The sequence below is a fragment of the Carya illinoinensis genome, chromosome 2 (assembly GCF_018687715.1).
Source record: "Carya illinoinensis cultivar Pawnee chromosome 2, C.illinoinensisPawnee_v1, whole genome shotgun sequence".
Taxonomy (NCBI): Eukaryota; Viridiplantae; Streptophyta; class Magnoliopsida; order Fagales; family Juglandaceae; genus Carya; species Carya illinoinensis.
The window spans coordinates 2052411-2064629 of NC_056753.1; the positions used below are offsets into that span (position 1 = coordinate 2052411).

General features: G+C 35.8%; 3 protein-coding genes across 3 annotated transcripts; 2 read left to right on the plus strand and 1 right to left on the minus strand.

Moving 5' to 3' along the window:
• Positions 1-846: 846 nt before the first annotated feature.
• LOC122296538 (serine/threonine-protein kinase SRK2I) lies at positions 847-7173 on the plus strand. Its single transcript, XM_043106315.1, has 9 exons — positions 847-1367; positions 2948-3022; positions 3132-3233; positions 3318-3371; positions 3483-3575; positions 4014-4106; positions 4403-4507; positions 4599-4697; positions 6469-7173. Exons 1-9 carry the CDS (start codon positions 1191-1193, stop codon positions 6757-6759), a joined length of 1089 nt encoding a protein of 362 aa, XP_042962249.1. The 5' UTR covers positions 847-1190; the 3' UTR covers positions 6760-7173.
• A 1243-nt stretch (positions 7174-8416) lies between these two features.
• Positions 8417-10749, plus strand: LOC122296527 (pentatricopeptide repeat-containing protein At4g37170-like). Its single transcript, XM_043106305.1, has one exon. It carries the CDS (start codon positions 8557-8559, stop codon positions 10639-10641), a length of 2085 nt encoding a protein of 694 aa, XP_042962239.1. The 5' UTR covers positions 8417-8556; the 3' UTR covers positions 10642-10749.
• A 284-nt stretch (positions 10750-11033) lies between these two features.
• Positions 11034-11884, minus strand: LOC122296546. The gene is made up of 2 exons (XM_043106324.1): positions 11321-11884; positions 11034-11201 (listed from the first exon to the last, which is right to left on the minus strand). The coding sequence occupies exons 1-2, from the start codon at positions 11839-11841 to the stop codon at positions 11090-11092; spliced, it is 633 nt and encodes a 210-aa protein (XP_042962258.1). The 5' UTR covers positions 11842-11884; the 3' UTR covers positions 11034-11089.
• Positions 11885-12219: the final 335 nt, after the last annotated feature.

Genomic DNA, 12219 nt, shown 5'->3' on the forward strand with positions numbered 1-12219 from the left:
AATATTATTAAAATCAAATTTTATACATTTATTCATATTAATTTTAGTTAATTTAAAGATGATTTTAAGATAATAAGACTGAATTTTAAGATGGTTTTATAATGTGTAATTTCACTGAATTATTAACCTTAGAAAAAGAATTTTCTAAACATGATTCCAATATTTAATTTTAGAATAATGACATGCACAAGTTTTAAATATATATATTTCGCATGTCTTTCGTTAAAAAAATGAACCCAAAATAAGAATGTAAAAGATCATTTTTTGTCTATCTTATCTTTTATAAAGAGTTTACATAAAACTTGTATGTATATTTTAAACTTAGATATTCTTATTTTTAGACTATATTTAGATGTTGAATTGAGAATTTTTTATAAATAATAATGAGTTGAGATAATGAAACGAGTTTTATAAAATTTATCTAAGTTGTTTTGAAATATATTTAAATATTAAAATAAATTTATAAAAAGTTGAAAAATATTATAAATCTGCATGTTAAAAAGAAGTTGTAGATTGTGTATGTAAAGAGATATTTGAAAAAATTATGAGTCTCACGTATAAAAATGTGTTAAATTAAGTGATATTTAATATTTAAGAGTTGTGTATTTAAATATTAAATTAGATTTAAAATTTTAACTCAGATGATTGCATGTTACTATCTATTTTATCCAAACTCTAATATTGGGATATGATGGTCATTTAGGAACTCCGCAGGGTCAGTTTAATTAACAAAATTGGAGAGACGAGCGACGGAGAAAAGGCAAAAGCGGTGTCTGACGAGGCAAGTAGCTCTAAACGGCACCGTCTCAACACCGAAACCCACACGAAAACGACGCCATTTCTTGTCCTACTCGGCTTGTACCGAGCAGTTCTTTCCTTGGCAACATCATTTCCCATCCGAAAGTCTCCACCCCTCCCCCACTATTTTCCTCAGATAATTTTCTCCGTCGCCGGTCACGAAAATCGAAAATTTACAGCGCCTTTTCCCGAACCGGACCGGAAATCACTTGAAGGAGCTGTTCGTCTTCTCTACCGCCGAATCACCCCGAGTTCTGAAGGGTGATTCCGCTGGGTTCTTACGGCCGATTATTTGAGCCGACCTAAGTGGTCTGTACCGATTACGATTCAACGAACCATAGTCAGCTCTCTAATGTGATCGGGTTTGGTTAAGTCAAAGCCGGAGACTCAAAATGGATCGGGCCGCGATAGCCGTTGGGCTGGGTATGGATATGCCGATCATGCACGACAGCGATCGGTACGACTTTGTCCGAGATATCGGGTCGGGTAATTTCGGGGTCGCCAGGCTGATGAGAGACAAGCACACCAAGGAGCTTGTGGCCGTCAAGTATATCGAGCGGGGAGATAAGGTCGGTTTTTAAATTCATGAATTTGATCTACTTCAGTTTCTATCTGGACTTCTGTTTATGGAAATTAGTTCGTTGGCCCGCTGGTCGTAATTATATAACTCTTTTGATTACCATAATTGGTATGTTTTCTTCATTTTCTCTTCCAGTTCTTACCATGTACTTTTAAGCTATTTATGGTGGGTTTAGTAGTTAATGTTCGTATTTTGGCTATTCTGGATTTCCTTTTTATTTTCATTTTTGAGTTCTTCTACTTGTTAGGCGGTCTCCTCCATTTCATTGACCGGGAATCTCTATTTCATTGACATGAATCTCTTACAAATTAGTTTTTTCATGTCAATGACGTGGAGGGTTTGCACACGGGTTTCGAAATAGAATTTTTCTTTTCCTTTTTAAATAATTTTTTATTGTTTATTTTTACAGAATTGATCCTTCCTACACATCTCCCCCCCCCCCCCCCCCCCCCCCAATAAAAAAAAAATTGATGTTGTATAGGGACTAAATTACTTAGTTAGGCATAAGGATTGAATATTTAGTGGAAATGGTGCTACATTGGTCCATTTGGTTGCTGGGAGCCGGAGCAAGAATGATCACTATCCAATTAATTGGTTGGTTTTTCTTTCTATTTTTTTTTATAATACCATGATGTATAGAATCATTATCAGTATGCGTCTTGAAGTTAATATCATGAATTTTTTCTTCGGCTTTCTTCGCTACCAAAAAGATAGCTCTTTAGTCAACTTGAACGTGTTAAGGTTTTTTTCATGTGATTTAGTATCTTGCACTTGCTTAATTTTTTCTGATTACGAAATATGATCAAAATTGGGACCACTCAAAGAAGCCTTCTCCACTTTGCAATAATCAAAGGGCTGAGGGTAGCCCAGCCGTTGTATGCAGTGAAGGGTGAGAGAGAAAGAGAAGAGACCTGTGGATGATGTTGGTTTCCAGTTGAATTGGCTTTCTTCTTGCTACTGACCCTAAGAGTATGTTTTAAGTGTAGGAAGAGGGGAGAACAAGGGTTATGGGTTTTACTTCTCCTCTTGTGTGGATAGATATACTTTATTTTTGGGGGGAGTTGAGAAGAATTGGTTGGAGTTCGAGAATCTGTGACCATTGATTACACTTGAACGACGTCTGATCAACTGCTCATTCTTTATAAACTCTATTCTCAATCACATAATAGTTTATTCTTTTCTGCCGTTTCAATCTTACGACAAAATAAGTGGAGGCCTCTCTCATTAGCTACAAAAACTCTGATCAAAGAATCCCTCTCCTCGGTTTTGTTCTCCTCTATCTCCTTCACTTATCCTCTCCTCCCCCTTTGGTAATTTTTTCCCTTTTTTTTCTGGTTGTGGGGAGAGAAGAGAGGGAGGAGCTTGGGGGGGGGGGGGGGGGGGGGGGGGAAATGATATAGTAGAGAAGGTTCAAGTTGAAGTTTGGATGTTTTCTTTAATATGTTTATTCTAATTTATGAGAAAGACTTTTTTTTTTTTTTAAAAAAAAAATGCAAGAACTCTTAAATAATAGTAAGATAATAAAATTTTATGGACTCCTCTTTCTCATTGCAGTATTGTTTGTTGCAGATAGATGAAAATGTACAAAGAGAAATCATTAATCACAGGTCTCTGAGGCATCCCAACATTGTTAGGTTTAAAGAGGTTAGCTTTTTTTTTTTGAGAAAAAAGAGGTTAGCTTATTCTCACACTTTTGTGCTTGATTGGCTATGTATGAGTTGTTTTAATCGCATTTGTACGTGCAAATCGATAGGTGATTTTAACCCCAACCCATCTGGCGATTGTTATGGAATATGCATCTGGAGGAGAGCTTTTTGAGCGAATATGCAGTGCTGGGCGCTTTAGTGAGGATGAGGTGCTTAATACAATATTCTTGAATTCCATTCCTTTGGATAAATGCAATGTTTTTATCATTTCGTTTTTCTATTTTGTGCTTCAGGCACGCTTTTTCTTTCAACAACTTATATCTGGAGTCAGCTACTGCCACGAAATGGTATTCTATTTCATTTTTTTATATCTTTAGTCTGAAGTTTTTCTTTCCCAGCCTTTCCATGGGAACTTGTTAATTTAATCAGCTCCTTGGTATTTTGTTTTCTCGGTGAAGCAAGTATGTCACCGGGACTTGAAGCTGGAAAACACGTTGTTGGATGGAAGCCCAGCTCCTCGGTTGAAGATTTGTGATTTTGGGTATTCCAAGGTATTGGTTATGTATCTCTTTTTTGTGCTTTTTAGTGTTCTCTGATTTTTTCTTGACTAGAATTAGGACGTATGATTGGAGTGGAGTTGAGAGGAGGGAGGGGGGTGGGGAGTGGATCTGATAGGAGCTGTTTCAGTGCTCTTCCTATTTTTGGATCGGCTTATATTTCTCATGATAAAACAGCAATATCAGATTCAGATGATGTTGACTTCAAAAAGTTTATCCACTCATTTACAAGTAAAATGTTTGACAAGGAATTCTGAAGCATGCAAGTATGGATTCTAATGCAAAACTTTTACATGCTCTCTAAAATTTTGAGGCCTTATAAATAAAATTAAAAAAAAAAAATTTTTTTGAGACCTTAGAAATTTTTTGGTGATTTATTCTTTTCGCTCCTGTTATAAACTCTACGAATCTGATTATGGGTCTTTTTATCAGTCCTCGGTTCTTCATTCACAACCAAAGTCAACCGTGGGAACTCCTGCCTACATTGCTCCAGAAGTACTGCTAAGGCAAGAGTATGATGGCAAGGTAAATTTTTTCCATTTAAATGAATTGTTGTTTTCCTTGAATGGAATAGCTAATTATATTATTATTTGACCCCAAGTCTGGTATCAGGGCTTGAACTGGATATATATGTGTTATGTCTATTTTGTAATCCTCCTTGAATATCTCTTTCTGTTGTTGCTTTTCTCTCAGTATAAGCTCTTTGGATTCTACTTAAGTAGCAAAGCATGTAGCTACTTTCTTTTAATTTGTTGTGATATTAACCTTTGATTTTAAAATTAATGAGTTGCTGTTTTGATTTGTTTTGCATAAAATATCAGATTGCAGATGTGTGGTCATGTGGGGTGACCTTATACGTGATGCTGGTGGGAGCATATCCTTTCGAGGATCCTGATGAACCAAAGGATTTCCGCAAGACTATACAAGTATATCGTGAAGCCTTGTATTACTTCATGTTTTTTGACTTGAGGTGAATTGCTATATTCATCATCTTTTTATTTTATTGGTTTCATGCAGAGAATTCTCAGTGTCCAGTATTCCATTCCCGACGGCATTCAAATATCTTCAGAGTGTCGTGACCTGATCTCAAGAATTTTTGTTTTTGATCCTGCAACGGTTAGTGATTTCTCCTTTCCCAAAAATCCTTATATTGCTTTATCTGCAAATATACAGATATTTCCTTTTCAATAAAACTTATCAAAAAAATTTCCTGTTCAATAAAATACATCGAGAAATGTGGTTATATATTTCTCCATACGCTGCAACTTAGGTGCCTATAAATGTCAGAAATGTAAAATAATTTGTACAGTTCTAGGGTGTGTAAGTTCTATGCAGTCTCTTTGGAAAAAGTGGGGCACACTTGGGACCCATATGGAAAAACCACACTTTTTTTCAAAGGGACTGAATGAAATTTGCACAACCTAGGATTGTATCTAGCGTTGCTCTTCAGAAATTTCAAAATTTATGTGCGTTGTTTGACCCTGCAGCCTGGCTGCAAGCTACATATACTGTGGCTAAGTTCTTGTTCATATTTTTCTGGCCCCTTTTCTTTTTTTTTTTTTTTTTTTATGTGTAAATGCCTCCGCACGAGTGGGGGTGTTTGATAATTAGGAATAATGACCATTTGTCTTCTCTTTCTTCTGATTTACCGACTTCCTGTTACCGAGAAATACTTGATTGTATGCATTCTTTAAAGTGTTGTGCAGCAACTGTCAATTTGACTTTATTATCGTTAATGGACATCCAATTTCTTTGAGGAATCTTTTCTTTCTTTTCTTTTTTTTTCTTTTTTTTGCTTGGTGTTTTTGAGCAGGTGGTGTCTTTATATATATATATATATATATATTTTTAAAAAGAGGACAGTATCCCAATTTTATTGATAAATCCTCAAAAGAAACCCAAAACCAGGCTCTTATGACAAATATTATTGGAAAACACCAGCCAGAAAATACAATATGGTACTGCTTAAAAATAAAAACATTACAAATTAATGTCGGAAGCTAGGAATACTTGCACGATTTAAAGCAAAAAGGCCAACCATATGTTTGGGGAGCTCAAAAATGAGGAAAAACTTACCTTGCAGCCCTGAGCTTCATAGGTAGCAAGACTATTCACTAAAGCATTTCCTTCTCTATAGATCTGATTAATGCTAAAAGGGAAAACATTTTTAAAATGAAGGATATCATCCCAAATATCAGTGTAAATCCAAGGGGGTTGGGAATTATTATCAAACCGATTCACAACAAGAGAATCTGTTTCTACAATAAGTTCCCCGAATACTAAGCTGGTGGTATAAAGTAAGTCTCGTCGTTAAAGTTGATGATTCTGCAAAATTATTAGTACCCATACCAAGATAGCAGGAAAAACCAGCGTAGTTAGCAATGTGGGGTTCTGTTAGCATTATGATTTTGAGGTTTTTTTAAATCTCCTATTACCTTGAAGTTTTTTGGATGAATGGTTTATTTTTTTTAATTAGTCACAAAAATGTACATGTATAGTTTTATACATGCCTACATGGTATCAAAGCAGGCAGTTTTGTGTGTGAATCTTAGCTCATCTCTATTTTTCTCATTTTTGTTTGTTGGAAGCTCCTTGTGTTGGACCCTAACCATTGATGAGGAGTTTGGGTTGTGTTAAAAGTATCAAGTTTTTAATGTTCAGTACATTAAACGTTGGGAATAATATGTTATCAGTTTGAGGAAATCCTGTAAACAACTCTACCTGTTTAAATTTGTAAATATTTACATTTGGGGACCATGTCCAAGGAAGTTGAATGCTAATTGTTCGTTTGGGTGGCGGTTTCAGTACAAATTAAGGGCTTCACTTGCACTTCTTCTAGATCAATCGTTCTTTAAGGCTAATGCTTATTGCAACTTAAATGCTACAGAGGATCACCATTCCTGAAATCAAGAACCATGAGTGGTTTTTGAAGAATCTTCCAGCGGACTTGATGGATGAAAGAATGATGAGCAACCAGTTTGAAGAGCCAGACCAACCAATGCAGAACCTTGATGTGATCATGCAGATAATTGTTGAGGCCACCATTCCAGCAGTTGGGACTAATAGCCTCAACCAGTATTCAGTAGACAACCTGGATATGGATGATGACATGGACGACTTGGATTCTGACTCGGAGCTTGATATCGACAGTAGTGGGGAGATAGTCTACGCACTGTGACACCTCTTCTGCATGATAGTGAGTTCTTTGGGCCTAGGGCTGTGTGAACTTGAAGATCTAACTAAGAGAGTGTGGTAGTAGTGTCTCTGGTAGATTAGAGTAGACAAGACCTTAGAGAAGTGTGTGATGTTAATGTCAGCAGTGCTCCTTGAAGTGGTGTTCATAACATGAAGCTAGCTTTTCACCTCTGTGTCTCTGCAGTTTGATTTTTACAGCTTTATAAAGGGTGGTGGTGGTGGATTAAAATCGGACTGGAGGTGTTGTAAGCCACCCCTTCTCACTCCCGGTTGAACCCTTGTTTGTTTGTTGTTTTCGCATTCTGTTCTTTGTGTTGTGGCTTAAATACATGGATGTATACTTCAACAGTTCTTGTGCAATTTTCATTAAATTTAGCAGGGTACTTTTCTCATTGTATCACATTTCTCCCGAGGGTGAAGAAGGCACACCATGGGGATTGCAATGATCCACTTTTTGGTGTCTTCATATTCTCCTTCTCTCCCTAAATCTTTTTTATTTATGTTTTTAATACTGTGCATTGTGGATTTAAGAGGTGAGGATGGAATAAATTAATACGGTGCTGAATATTTATGTAATTTTCAAAACAAATAATATTTTATTTAAATAAAATATCACCTAAAAATGACAATCATATTGGATTATTGGGATATCAATCTCAACATAATAACATATCTATGTTCACTGCTGGGACTTCAAAGTACTTGGTATGGACAACTTCTCAATAGTTATAAAACCCAAAAATACAAGAAAAATCGTATTTGTAAGCCTTCGCATGGTTGATATTCTAAGAATATTTAAATTGTAACATAAATTTAAATAATTTATTTTTATATATCAAATCTAACAAAGAAAAGTTTTTATTTTTTTAACATCAAATTATAGGTTGAAGAAGTCCGGAAACAGAGAACTTTTCGGCCCATTTGTATAATGAATGTTTTATTTCATCTCATATCTAGAACTTTTTAAAATTTTTATATAAAATATAATAAAAATTTAAATTTTTTTAATTCTCAAAATAATAATAATATTAAAAAATAATATTCTAATAATATTTTATTTAACTCTAAATAATATTCTCATTCTGTTTAGACTCCAAACGACACTTTGTATCTTTGGGATTACGGTAGAAAATATAACTTATAATTTTAGATCTTCTAACTTATAATATAAATAATAAGTTTTATTATTAAAAAATTATTTACTGTTTGATAACTATATATTTAAAATATTTTCAAATATGTTACATTCGTTTGAAATAAATACAAAAAAATGCCTTCTAAAGTAGAAATAAAGATTATTTAAATTTTTAAAGATTATGTCCATATCCTTGAATGTTTAAAGTTAAAATTATCTTAAAATTAAATAAGTATTTTCATTCATTAATAATTTTTTTAAAATTCGAATTACGTTCTGTATTATCAGAAAAAATATATTTGAGAAAAAGTACCAAAATAATATTTTTCTTCAAACTTATTTTTTAATTTATTTGAGATTAAAAATAATTTAATATGTAATACCTGAACTATCTAATTTTTTTATTAAAAAATTTTTAAAACTTTTAAAGTTATTTAAATATTTTTTAAGACTCCTACTACTGCAATCTTTGGCTTAAATAGACATAACTCATGGCGTGGTAGACTGGTAGTTATTAACCTATTTATTCGAAGCAAGAAACGCAGATTGAATTTTCGCCCGCAAAAGCTTTCCTGCTTCCTGACCATATGTGACCTACTTTGGGTGTTGCAGGCTAGGGGTTTCGGCTGCCTTCTGATCTCAATTATGAGATTTTTTCTGAATCTCAAAGTTTCGTATTCTTTGTCTCGGTTATCCTTCGGAAGAACTAGTTCTTCTTCTTCTCTGAAAACCCAGCTGAATCAACAAACTATTTCTCAGAAGACTTTCTTTAAGTCCAATAACAAAGACTCTCTCATATCCCGCTTATGCGAAAACAAGAATTTCAAAGAAGCCATTGACATTCTCTGCGAACAAAAGCGCTTAAGGGAAGCGGTGCAGTTGCTTGACCAGATTGAACGACCCTCTGTTTCGGTATACTCAAACCTCATTCAGCTTTGTCTCCAGCATCGTGCTCTTGAAGAGGGCAAGAAGGTCCATGCTCATACCAAAGCCTCCGGGTTCGTGCCCGGGGTCTTCATTTGTAATCGTTTTTTAGATATGTATGTGAAATGTGGGAGCCTTTGGCATGCCCAGAAAATGTTCGATGAAATGGGTGAAAAGGATTTGTGTTCTTGGAATACAATGATTTCTGGGTATGCGAAAGTGGGGAAGCTCGAACAGGCTAGAAATTTGTTCAATGAAATGCCCGAAAGAGATAATTTTTCTTGGACGGCGATGATATCAGGGTATGTTCGGCATGACCAGCCCAAAGAGGCCTTGGAGTTGTACAGAAGGATGTTAAGACACGAGAATTCAAAATCAAATAAGTTCACGATATCTAGTGCTCTCGCTGCTTCGGCAGCAATTCCAACTTTAAGTACGGGCAAGGAGATCCACGGACATATAATGCGAATTGGCTTGGATTCAGATGAGGTGGTTTGGAGTGCTTTATCAGATATGTATGCGAAATGTGGGAGTATAGAGGAGGCGAGGTGCATTTTTGACAAGATGGTGGATAGAGACGTTGTTTCATGGACGGCAATGATTCATAGATACTTTGAGGATGGAAGGAGGGAAGAGGGATTTGCATTTTTCTCTGAGTTGATGAGGTCAGGGATTAGACCTAATGAGTTCACGTTTGCTGGGGTTTTAAATGCTTGTGCTGATCATGCTGCCGAGGACCTAGGCAAGCAGGTACATGGGTACATGACACGCATAGGGTTTGACCCCATCTCATTTGCTGCCAGTGCTCTTGTTCATATGTATTCAAAATGTGGGAATATTGAGAATGCAAAAAGGGTTTTTAATGGGATGCCTCAACCAGATTTAGTTTCGTGGACTTCCCTGATTGTTGGATATGCTCAGAATGGTCAACCAAACGAGGCACTCAAGTTCTTTGAGTTGCTTCTCAAATCAGGTACTCAGCCTGACCGCATTACTTTTGTTGGGGTTCTTTCTGCTTGTACCCATGCTGGATTAATCGATAAAGGAATTGAATATTTCCACTCAATCAAGGAAAAACATGGGTTGACACATACAGCAGATCATTATGCTTGTATCATTGATTTACTGGCCAGAGCTGGCCGATTTGTAGAAGCTGAGGATATTATTAATAAAATGCCCATGAAACCCGATAAGTTCTTGTGGGCTTCTTTACTTGGTGGTTGTAGAATCCATGGAAACCTTGAGTTGGCAAAGCGAGCTGCAGAAGCATTATTTGAGATAGAGCCTGAGAATCCTGCTACCTATGTTACTCTAGCCAACATTTATGCTACTGCTGGTATGTGGAGTGAGGTGGCAAAGGTTAGAAAGGCTATGGATGACAAAAGAGTGGTAAAGAAACCAGGTTTGAGTTGGATTGAGATCCAGAGAAAGGTTCATATATTCTTAGTGGGAGATAAATCCCACCCAAAATCATATGAAATACATAACTTCTTGGGAAAGCTGTCGAAGAGGATTAGGGAAGAAGGATATGTCCCTGACACGAATTTTGTTCTACATGATGTTGAGGAGGAGCAGAAGGAGCAAAATCTTTCCTACCACAGTGAGAAGCTTGCAGTTGCATTTGGAATCATTTCAACTCCACCGGGAACGCCAATCAAGGTTTTTAAGAATTTAAGAACTTGTGTGGATTGCCATACTGCCATTAAATTTATTTCAAAGATTGTTCAAAGAAGAATAATAGTAAGGGATTCAAATAGGTTCCATTCGTTTGAGAATGGGAGCTGTTCATGTGGAGACTATTGGTAATTTATAAATTAAGTGGAATAATGTTTCTGTAAGCTGTGCATTTTCCACATATTATTCTGGATTCATTTTTTGGTGGTTGTGATACAATTGATTGTTCCCGTTCCTTTATTTCTCCCATTTTATAAGACCTGTTACTGATTCATGAGACTCATTTCCAATGCTGGATTCTGGGATATCTTCAATGTTTATGTCAATAGATTGAGGGATCAATTTGTTGTATGTTTTAATTGTTTAGATGGAGGAAACCATTTGTAACGACCTTTTTTTTCCTTTATCTCCTCAATCTAGAATTTGAAAATAATGGTTTCGGGCCTCAGTTTACTGTTTTTGCAACCTGATTTTTGTTGATTCTAACATTCAAATGGACCTCAATGTACTGGGAAAAACTTCACTTTTATTGAAAAATGGAAATGGTCATTTACTTCTGCTAATTACAATCATAATTTCTTCATCCAATTATTTCACAAATATAATCAATATCTAGGACATGTAACATTTTATACATGTTAACTACAAATACTATATATACGACCAAGTAATCTATCCAATGTGACTTTTCAGATTTCTGTATCCGCAAAACCTCCAACGCAGATTAAAAAACGAAATAATCCAACTTGATGCTGACAGGACAACCCTCTTGAACCCGCCAAAAGAAGCCACACGTACAACCTTTGTCCCATTTTCGGAAATCCAAGAAGAGCCATCGCCATTTCTTTCTACAAAATCCTTATGTTTCAAACCCGGAATATTCAGTCTCCACAGGATTAACAGAAAACACGTAGCATTCGTTACCCGAATATTTCTCAACTCGGTCAAGATCTGCATATGATCCTCCGCGTGTCCTACTGGAAGTTCCATTTCAATCAGCCTACGAAGCGTAGCACGAAGTTGATGGAGCTTGTTTGAGTACCTATACTTGTTGCAGTAATTCCACCAAGCTATCTCCTTGCACTTGGAAACAAGCTGCGTCGCTCTCCCCAACTCCAGTTTCAACTGTTGGATTTCAGCCTTGGGCAAATCTCCCAACTCTTCGCTTAACTGCTCGATCCTACTGACCTTGGGAACTAATTTTATTATAGTGGTTTCGAGGTCTGCGAGTACGGCTTTGAAGTTAATGGCTTTATTTTTGGCCTCTCTAACAGTATTCAAAAGATTAGTCGCTACCACCCCCAGAGTTAGCTCTAGGATGAGAGCCTCCATGATTGCTTGCCTTAATCTACTGCAATTTTGCAATCCTGATGAACCTCCATTTTATAGAGAAACGATTTGGTTGGTTTCTTTATAAGCAGCTTCTTAGTTTTTACGTAGAATTATGTTTACGGGGTCCTATCAAGTTAAGAAAAGTGACACGGTCCAATTTTCACTCAATTCTACCGCGTTTACACGGTTTTAGAAACTTCGGCTGCTACTTGACTAATTCATTGCACTGAACCAACCAACGAAGAAAAGTCGGGAAAATGAAAACAAGATTTGATCCAACTTGCATTTTGATATAAACACATAAAGTAATTAGTTGGACGATATTTATTATTGTTTGTATGAAATTTTTGGGTGACATTAGTTATAGTAGGATTTAAA